General features: G+C 38.2%; 1 protein-coding gene across 1 annotated transcript in view; it reads left to right on the plus strand.

The window, feature by feature from the left end:
* Positions 1-358: 358 nt before the first annotated feature.
* The window catches only part of MRPL13 (mitochondrial ribosomal protein L13), a gene marked incomplete at its 5' end in the record, with an annotated part of 15,651 nt that continues 5,747 nt past the window's right edge, over positions 359-10,262 (plus strand). Inside the window, 3 exons of the mRNA XM_010085473.1 lie at positions 359-504; positions 3,013-3,106; positions 5,466-5,526. Of these exons, the coding sequence (XP_010083775.1) occupies positions 359-504; positions 3,013-3,106; positions 5,466-5,526 (301 nt within the window). The remainder of the gene's footprint in view (positions 505-3,012; positions 3,107-5,465; positions 5,527-10,262) is intronic.

The raw sequence follows: 10,262 nt of genomic DNA on the forward strand, positions 1-10,262 counted from the left end.
CTGCGTTTGGGTGAGGTGTGCCCTTCGCTGCGAGGGGAGGAGATGTTGGGCGTTAAGTAGCCCACAGAGGTTGAAGGGTTCAGTGAGCAGGAACGGAAGGTTGCAGCCAGAGATCCTAATTTTTGCAACAAACCCCTCGGAGCTGGTGACCTGTCAGTGTTATTGCCACCGCAGGCATTGGAAGCAGGTGAAGCAGTGGGTGTATGGCAGTGTGCAGCGGTGTTCTCCGTCCAGTTAAAGGGTGTTTGGAGAAGGCGTTGAATATTAATATTTGTTCTAGTATTTTGGAATGTAAAATAGTGTTGATCTAATTAGAGAAACTGGCTTTATGTGTGGTAGTGTGTTCTTCTATGTTAAGTGCTACTGCTCTTTCTCTTCAGCAATGGGCTACTTTTGGCAGAGCCTGGTATCTCCTCGACGCGAAGATGCAGCCACCAGGAAAAATAGCAGCTGCGACTGTAATCAGACTTGAAGGCCGGCATAAACCTATTTATCATGCACTAAGTGAGTATTGGAGTAGATAAAAGAAAATTTATTTTCGTTCACTTGTATTTTTATTCTGATTTCAGTTTTAAAATGAAGCCTGATATTTAAGGTTACATTTTTCAATTGTTTGTAAATTACAGATGTCATAATTTTCCTTCTCATCTTTTGCCTTCATACCCCTCTGCAACCTTATGTCATGATCTTTAACAATCCATATAAAGCTCATTATGTATTCATTATTTAGTACCTGAATTACAGCAGGTTGTGCTTCCTTTTTTTTTTTAAAATATGTTTCATCACATTGATTTTAAACATAAAGATTGAATTCACAGTGCACATAGTGAAACACTGATGTGATTCTTTATTAGATTTTCTGAATGCTACCTTACAGTAACTGCACAACACCACAGTGTCTTGGAGCAGTTCTTCATTCTCAATTCGTTGCACGGAAGTTCTGCCTTCATAAGGCAACAGGCACAACCTAAAACACAGGAGGTTCCCTCTGAACATCAGGAAACATTTTTTTTGCTGTGAGAGTGACTGGAAGTGTTTGCCCAAGAGGTTGTGGAGTCTCCATTCTTTGAGATATTAAAATGCTGGTCCCGCTTGATCAGGGGGTTGGACAACGTGATCTCCAGAGGTCCTTTCCACCCTCAGACGTTCTGAGATGATGAGGCTGGAACCTGTGTGATACTTAAATGGGAGACATTATCATTGTTGAAAGATATCTTCTTGTTTAAATGAAAAAAACGTTTTGGTTTCCTGCAAGTTAGGAGATTCAGCAGTAAAGATGCATCTGTGACCTTGTTCATTGTCTGCAATACCTTAGTGCCTGTTTCACGGTGATAAGCATTTTATAGATAATAAAAAAGGGATCCCTCATAGTGGTGATGCAATCTTTCCTGTAATACTCATGCAAATTTTTCAAGAGACATTACTGGAGGTGCAAAGCATTAAACTTTGCTCACACATGTAAAGTGTGCATACTAAAATTGTACTTGATCAGTTTTTCATAATAGAAGATAGTATTTGTAGTGTTCTAACGATGTTTTAAATACCAGAGTTCTGCTGTTGTAAATTATGTCTTATCCACAAGATGTCACTGGAGACTAAGGCTCTCTGAAAAATAAAGCAGACACTGACAGGAAATGGTTTTGGCTGTCCTGTAGGAAAGTTCTTTGTTACTTTTATGTCCACAAAGTTATAAAATCCTGGAAAGTCATTTCAAGGATAACTTTCTTTGCTCTAATGTATTGTATAAATCAGTACCAAATGCATTACACCTGAGATTGATATTGATAGGTTACTACTACTGAGAGACATTTGATACTAGAGAGCAAAGTGGTTGGTTTACTTAACACTTTTTTTTTTTTTTTTAATCTGAGCTAACAAGAAGTATTTTAGTGTAAGTTCCTTAGAATAACATTCTGGGGATTTTTTGTTTTGTTTTGAATTTGGTATCCAGAGACCCTTCCATGAAATCATTATTTTTTTTAATTGTGTTAAAAAGTATCTGGAGCTGAATTTAAGCTGTGGTGAGAGAAGGAAAGAAGTTTGATTTAATGTGTATTTATTTTCTGTTTTAGAGGTAATCTTTCGTTGGTTTCCAGATTCTCATATTTTTAGATGCTGTAGAATCATTAAGGTTGGAAAAGACCTCAAGGATCATCAAGTCCAATCTGTCTTGAAGAGGCCAGCACCCACCTCGCTACACCCTCCTTTCAGGTAGTTGTAGAGAGTGATAAGGTCTCCTCTCAGCTGGTCTGAAGAGGGTGCTGGCCTCTTCTCTAACGTAACAAGTGATAGGACAAGAGGAAATGTCCTCAAGCTGCACCAGGGGAGGTTTAGGCTGGATATTAGAAAAAATTTCTTCACTGAAAGAGTGATCAGGCGTTGGAACAGGCTGCCCAGGGAAGTGGTGGAGTCACCATCCCTGGAGGTGCTCAAGAAACATGTAGATGTGGTGCTTAGGGACATGGTTTAGTGAGTTAGGTGGTGTGGGTTGACGGTGGGACTTGATGATCCTTGAGGTCTTTTCCAACCTTAATGATTCTATGATTCTGTTAAAGTACAAGTCTGGAGCTGAGTTGCTGTCACCTGTCTGAAACTACCAGGATACCTAGAAAAACAGAACAGACATGCAAGCTTAATGCTATATGTTAAAGCATGATGTTAACACACATGTCACTACATCTTAGACAACAGTGTAATGGTATTATAAGCCTGGGCAGTTGGTATTTAAGTGCAGGTTTGGATAGTATGACTGAAAAAACTCAGATCTTTAAATTTGAGCTTTATGAATTGTGTCTGTATGTGCTACTATGTATGTATTACACAATTGTTATTGTGTTTGATTACTCCTGTGGTTCTCTTAATATTTTCTGTGTGTGTATTACACAATTGTTATTGTGTTTGATTACTCCTGTGGTTCTCTTAATATTTTCTGTGTGTGTATTACACAATTGTTATTGTGTTTGATTACTCCTGTGGTTCTCTTAATATTTTCTACTAATTTCTACCTTGTAGGTGACTGCGGAGATCATGTTGTCATAATAAATACAAGACATATTGCCTTCTCTGGTAACAAATGGGAACAGAAAGTATATTCTTCACATACTGGGTAAGCTTTATAATAAGTATTCAAAGAAGCTAGTGGTAAATTTAATGTCATATTTTCTTAAGAGTTATGGTCTTCTTTTTAGCATACTGGTTCAAAAGGGAATTCTTACTTACATGTTTTGGTTTGTATTTGCATGTGTTGAGATATGTAAAATGATGCAAACCTTTTCTTTATTATTTTTTTCCTTTTCCTTTTTTTTTTTTTCCCCAGCCTGTATCGTTAGGGAACTAATCTAACTCAAAAGTAGTCAGAGCAATTGAGTAAGTTAACAGATTTGGTGAGCTGGGTTGTTTTATGTGAGCCCATGAACCCAATGATCAGGATTATTCTATCTGATAAGCAGTAGAAAACATTCCTATTGGCGCTGCACATATTAAGATATATACAGTTGCCAACTTTATCCTACCAGTACCTATTTATCTAACAATAAATACCAAGATTGATATATTATTGAATCAGAGGATGAAAAACAAAACACACACACACACACAAAAAAAGAGCTGAAAAAAACAGTAAGAAATTAGATACTCAAGATTTACTGATGTATACAATAGTGTATAGTACATTATTCTGGCAGACAACTTGTTTACAGATGGAAGTGCAATAATCAATTACAAACCGTATGGCAATGATCTATTCAGTCACATGAGAACAGTTGCTCCTATTTTATACAGTGACAACACTATATAATAGTCTCAAAGTGTTAAAATGTATCCAGTGAGGAGATGAGTAAATCACATTGAGAGAGCTAATTTTGCTAGTGCTGATGTTTCAATCCTGAAGTTCCTTTGCTCAATTGTTAAGAAGTGCTTGTTCACAGTTGATGGAAATTAGCTTTTTTTTTCTTTCCTTCTCCACCCTATGACTTCTTAAAAATTTTCACTAAAAATTTCTAAGTGAAAACACTTGCATAATCAGCTAGCTTGCTTTTGAATAAGTGAAAAGAGTTGTAGAATTAAAACAAACATTTAAATCAGTGCGGCTCCCAAAATGGACATATTTTAATGATGTTGGGTTTATTTTCATTTCACTTAGGCTGATACCTAGTAGTGTCATGAAATCAAAATGAAACCCAGCTTTACCTGACATCTGCGTAATTTCTTGGACCACTGTATTTATGCTTGCACCAATGTATTCATTTGAAGTATATACTTAAACATGAATTAGCACAACTTTGCCCTATCACATAAACTTTAGGAGACATATGCGTTGCGGTACACTGTTCTTTACAAGAAGTCACGTTTTATTTAACCCAGCCAGCATGGGTTCATGAAAGGAAGGTCGTGCTTGACCAACCTGATCGCCTTCTATGACCAGGTGACTCATCTAGTGGATGAGGGAAAGGCCGTGGACGTTGTCTGCTTAGACTTTAGCAAGGCCTTCGACACCGTGTCCCACGGTATTCTCCTAGAAAAGCTAGTGGCTCGCGGCTTAGACAGGAACACTCTTTGCTGGATAAAAAACTGGCTGGATGGCCGAGCCCAGAGAGTCGTGGTGAATGGAGTGAAGTCCAGGTGGCGGCCGGTCACCAGTGGTGTACCCCAGGGATCGGTTTTGGGGCCTGTCCTGTTTAACATCTTTATTGATGACCTGGATGAGGGGATTGAGTGCTCCCTCAGTAAGTTTGCAGATGACACCAAACTGAGCGGGTGTGTTGACCTCCTTGAGGGTAGGGAGGCTTTGCAGAGGGATCTGGACAGGCTGGACCGATGGGCTGAGGCCAGTTGTGTGAGGTTCAATAAAGCCAAGTGCCGGGTCCTGCACTTTGGTCACAACAACCCCCTGCAACGCTACAGGCTTGGGGGTGAGATGTGGTGCTTAGGGACATGGTTTAGTGAGTTAGGTGGTGTTGGGTTGGACTTGATGATCCTTGAGGTCTTTTCCAACCTTTATGATTCTATGATTACTGTAGATGTGCCAATAATGCTAAGTTTTAGCTAAAATACTAAGAAAATAATAAATACTGTTCAAAATGCTTGGCTCGTGTGTCAGCCACAGACTGGTTGTGAGTCTTGGTTGTCTTGAAATATTTCAAAGTTTTGCATATCTTATTCCCATTGTATTCTGTAGCGGTGATGGTGTATTTAATAAGCAGTTTTAAAAACATATCGATCTGCTTGTGTAACATAAACTCTTTAATACTCAAGTGAATAAAAAAGAAAGTACAAATGGTGTTAAACAGATTCTTGACAGGATAGAATCTTTCTAATACAATGTAGTTGTTGGCCTCATGAGAGCAACTCCCTTTTTTGAAGGCTTATAATACCATTACACTGTTGTCTAAGATGTAGTGATATGTGTGTTAATGTCATGCTTTAGCATATAGCGTTAAGCTTGCATGTCTGTTCTGTTTTTCTAGATATCCTGGTGGTTTCAGACAGGTGACAGCAACTCAGCTCCATTTGAAAGATCCAACTGCTGTAAGTTTCACCTTCCCTTTCATTTGTACAGCTGATTTGTTTTTTCATTTAACTAGTTCCCCTAAACAAAAGGGATTAGTTACTTGCATGCCTAAAGCTAAACTACAAACAATCTGCTAACTGCTCTTAGAAGCTTGGCTTGTGATAGTGTTTTTGTAAACAGCATGTTTTGAGGGTTAGATTGTAGGTTGTGTGTTTTCATGATTATTCCATGCTGTCCAAAAGAGCAAACCAGCTTCATTTGTTTCACCCATTTTTGACGGGTGCACTGTTTTAGTTTCAAAGGTCTGACCCTTCTCATAAGCAAATTGCCTCAAGCTAGACTTAGCTAAATGTACTTCAGCTTAACGACCCTACTAGTTTTTTAAGAGCCAGCAAGAATAATGCTAATCTTAAAAATGTTAGAAAGTACAACTTCATCTTTGTCCCAGTAGAATTGAACAGTAGGTTTTCTTAACTGATCTATTTTTTGAAATCTTTTTCTCCAATGCTATGTGAAAGAACTGTAAATGGTGATTAAATTGAACTTAAACCTCTTTAGTAATTGTCTGCATTAGACTATTATTAATTCTGCTGAACATCAGTGTTGATGTGTTTGTTACTGATTAAAAAAATAGGGTGCAAGATATGAAGAGTTTGGGATGTTGACTTACACAGTTAGGAAGTTGCTCTTACTCGGGTTTTGAATGGTCAGCACTGAAGGACTGAATTCTCTTTGTATGGAATCATAGAATCATAGAATGGGTTGGAAAGGACCTTAAAGATCATCAAGTTCCAACCCCCTGCCATGGGCAGGGACACCTCCCACTAGCCCAGGTTGCTCAAAGCCTCATCCAGCCTGGCCTTGAACCCCTCCAGGGATGGGGCATCCAGAGCTTCTCTGGGCAACCTGGGCCACTGCCTCACCACCCTCACAGTAAAGAATTTCTTCCTAATATCTCATCTAAATCTACCCTCTTTCAGCTTATACCCGTTACCCCTTGCCCTATCACTATACTCCCTGATCAAGAGTCCCTCCCCATCTCTCCTGTAGCCCCCTTTAGGTACTGGAAGGCTGCTCTAAGGTCTCCCCGGAGCCTTCTCTTCTCCAGGCTGAATAATCCCAACTCTCTCAGCCTGTCCTCATTTATGGGAGGTGCTCCAGCCCTCTGATCATCTTTGTGGCCCTCCTCTGAACCCGCTCCAACAGGTCCATGTCCTTCTTGTGTTGGGGGCCCAGAGCTGGACACAGTACTGCAGGTGGGGTCTCACGAGAGCAGAGTAGAGGGGGAGAATCACCTCCCTCGACGTGCTGGTTATGATTCTTTTGATGTAGCCCAGGACACAGTTGGCTTTCTGGTCTGCAAGTGTACATTGCTGGGTTATGTTAAGCTTCTCATCAACCATTCTTTTGACTTTGAAATACTTTGGCTTGGGTCACCTTACATATAAAATATAAAAATACTTCTTCCTTTTCCTAGAGAAATTTCATCTGCTGTAAAATTCTTGGGTTTGTCAATGATTTTTAAATCTATGATTTAGGGATCCTCGTTTGTCCCAAGACTTTTATACAAGACACTGTACAAGGACTCAGTAAAAAAGCAGTCCACCGTATGAATTTGCCTGGTTTTCATTTTTACTTCTACAGTTTCTTTATTTAAAGTGAAACAAATTCCCACAGTTCGGTATTATTTTCTGGCTAGAATTTTTCAAAACAAATGCTTTTGAGAACAGACTCTAAGGTAGTTCTAGTTCCTTTGGAAATTATTGGTAGTTCCACGTCTAAAATGTATTCTTCAGCCTTTTTCCTTTGAGCTGTGCAGACAGGCAGACACTGTGCACTGGGAGGCAGTATAACACAACTTGTTTGTTAGGGCCTGAGAATTGGATGTTCTATAAATTACCTTCTGGCATTCGTTCTCAAATACCTCTTTTCTTGCCAGACTCATAGATGAATTTCTGTGCAAACAGAGGAGGATTAAGTGCATTGCCAATAACTAAAGCATGTCGGACACAGGCTCAGCAAATGATGATGTGGCTCAAGGTTTGGTCTAATTTAGCAAGAGAAACTTTTTTTAAGCAGAATTGTGGAGAGTCGTCAGCAATTAACTCTTTCATTCTATTGAAGATGAAGCATTTGGATGTCCCTCTCATAAAGATATCTCATATGTATTTTTGTCATAATTAATAGTAGTGGATGGTAATTTGATGTGATGTATTCTGTATGTGTAGCTGTTACATACAGGTCTTTACTTGCAAGTGACTTTTATGATTAGAAACATTTAGTGCCTGAATTGTTTTGGTTTGAGATGCATTGGGATATGACAAAGATGGAATTTCTGATGGTGTTTTAGTAATGTGTTTTATTTTTGGAACTAGCTATTAAAACCTGAAAAACTGTGACTGTAAATAGAACAATGCCTGGCCTAAGTAGCGTTTGGATCTTCAAAGTATGATCTAAATGATGCATAGTTGTTGTGGAGACTTTTATAAATCACTTTATTTCACTTCTTTAAATTAAAAAGACACCTTTTCTCTTTTAATCATGTTAAATTCAATTCCTGTGAAGCCAGTGGGATTAGGTAGGTTGTAGGAAGCAGACTTTCTGTGGAATCGAAGCATTCATTCTGTAAAGCTTTTGTTTGCATCCTGGAGGCTACTGCTTTTTCTCTGCCCTTGGTCCTGTTATCTCCTGCTAGCTCACCCTGGTAGGGCTTCATTAGGTGAGTCAACATTATTTTTTGAAATAGTGCTGTTACAGAAATTAATTAAGACATTAGATTAATGGAAGAGACTACTTCCAAGGAAAAGGATGTTGACATAGCACCTTGTAAACTTGTGTGGTGTTACATGGAGATTTTGCAATGGGTATGACTATTTTGGGTTTCTGTAATAAACAGATTAAACCTTAGAAGATTCTGTGATTGCAGAAGGACTGCAATACTGCATAGCACCGTCTTTACTTATGTATGTCTAAATTCAAACACACAAATCCCCAAGATAAATACTTTTTCATTACAGTTTTGTTTAAGCATAGTTTCTAGTATATGGAGAGACTGGTTTTAGGAAAAACTGGTACACAGCTGAAATCTAATTTTAAAGGGTTATAATAAATAGTTTGATGCAAAATTGTATAGTTTATGTTTACACGGGGGACTGAAAGTTCTAAGTATAGATGTCAGACATTTTTACTGCAGTACAGTTAGATAATCATCTGTGATCATTTCTATTTCCTTCATACGGTACCAAGATAGGGGTGGATGATGATCTGATATTCTCACTTAATGGAGGTTGACACAATTGTATCTATCTTACTAACTTTGGACCTTTATATTCCTTGCAGGTAGTAGTTAGTGCTTAAGAAGGATTTCTGTGGAATTTTGAATGTGTGTGTGCATTTTTTCATAGGATCGTAGGATGATTCAGGTTGGAGAGAACCTCAGGAGATCTCTAGTCCAACCTCCTGCTCAAAGCAGTGTCAGCTATTAGGTCAGATAAGGCTGCTGGGGGGGCTTATCCAGACTGGTCTTGAAAGCCTCCCGTGGCAACCATTTCCGTTCTTTGACTTTTCTTCTTAGTTTGAAAAGAAAAAAATAAAAAAACCTGTGCCTGTTAAAAATGTTTAATCTCATGTATAATTTTGTGCCTGAGATTGACAAAATATTACTATTTCTTTCCACTTCTAAGTATCTTTTTTGTTACTGTGGCGCAGTGAATGCAAAATGAGGTCTGCATAGTTGATGTTTTGTGTAAAACTTAGTTTCATGTGCATTGTGCCATGTTTTTCAGCACTTTGTAAAAAATTGGTTTTATGGGAGGGTAAAAATTACAGGGTGTTGCCAAAGATACCAAAAGTAAATAATCTAGCACATTTTTACCTTTAGCAGCTTTGAGCTTCTTTGAGAGGCATGGGGAGGGGAGTGTCTGTGAATCTGTTTAAAATTTCTAGTATTCTCAGTTGTCTCCTCTTCTGGAGAAGAGCAGAGAATAGCTTTTGTCTATTGGACTTGGCCAGGCTTCTTTAGGAAGTGCTTACTGAAGAAAAAACTAGCTTCTTCACATTTGAGCGTGTTCTTTCTCTGACTTAGATTTAGTGTCGATTCTTGGACCACCCATAGTTGAGAGTATTAAATATGTTCTTTAGGTTCAGCATAACAGCTTGTTGCTGTAGTTCGGAACAGCTTCTCTGTTCTTCAGGTTGATACAAAACTAATATTCTATATGGTATTGATACTCCCTTAGGATATATATTAGCAGACAACATTAATTTCCATTGTAGGTTGCTAAGAAAAATCTGTTTAAAAGGTTTGGTGTGTTTTCTTTGCCAAGAAAGAGTCTTTTGAAAATAAAGGAAACAGGTAGACATTTTATTTGAGATGCAGGTGTTTGGAATGCATAAAAGTTTGGGGTTTCGTTGTTTGTTTTTAATAATATTTGCAGAAGTTTTGTTTAACTGGAATGCTGATAGGCATGAGACAAACACTTTCAAAATTAAGCTTTGAAGTACTTGATATGGGAAGACAAAAAGATGTACTTTTGAATCTCACAGATTTGAGAGGGAGCAAAGATTACTTGGGAAAAACTTTCTGGAAAAATCTGATGGCCTTTAAATTAAAGTGTCTGCAAAATATGTTGACAGATCTAATCTGTATAACCAGGTAGTAATCCCATCAGAACAAAGTTTTCAACTAATTTTTATTCTATTTCTAATTTTAAAAGTAAGCAAAACTTGGCTTTTTTTGGACTGCGTCAGAAAT

Source organism: Pterocles gutturalis, unplaced genomic scaffold (assembly GCF_000699245.1).
Source record: "Pterocles gutturalis isolate BGI_N339 unplaced genomic scaffold, ASM69924v1 scaffold4725, whole genome shotgun sequence".
NCBI classification, from domain to species: Eukaryota; Metazoa; Chordata; class Aves; order Pterocliformes; family Pteroclidae; genus Pterocles; species Pterocles gutturalis.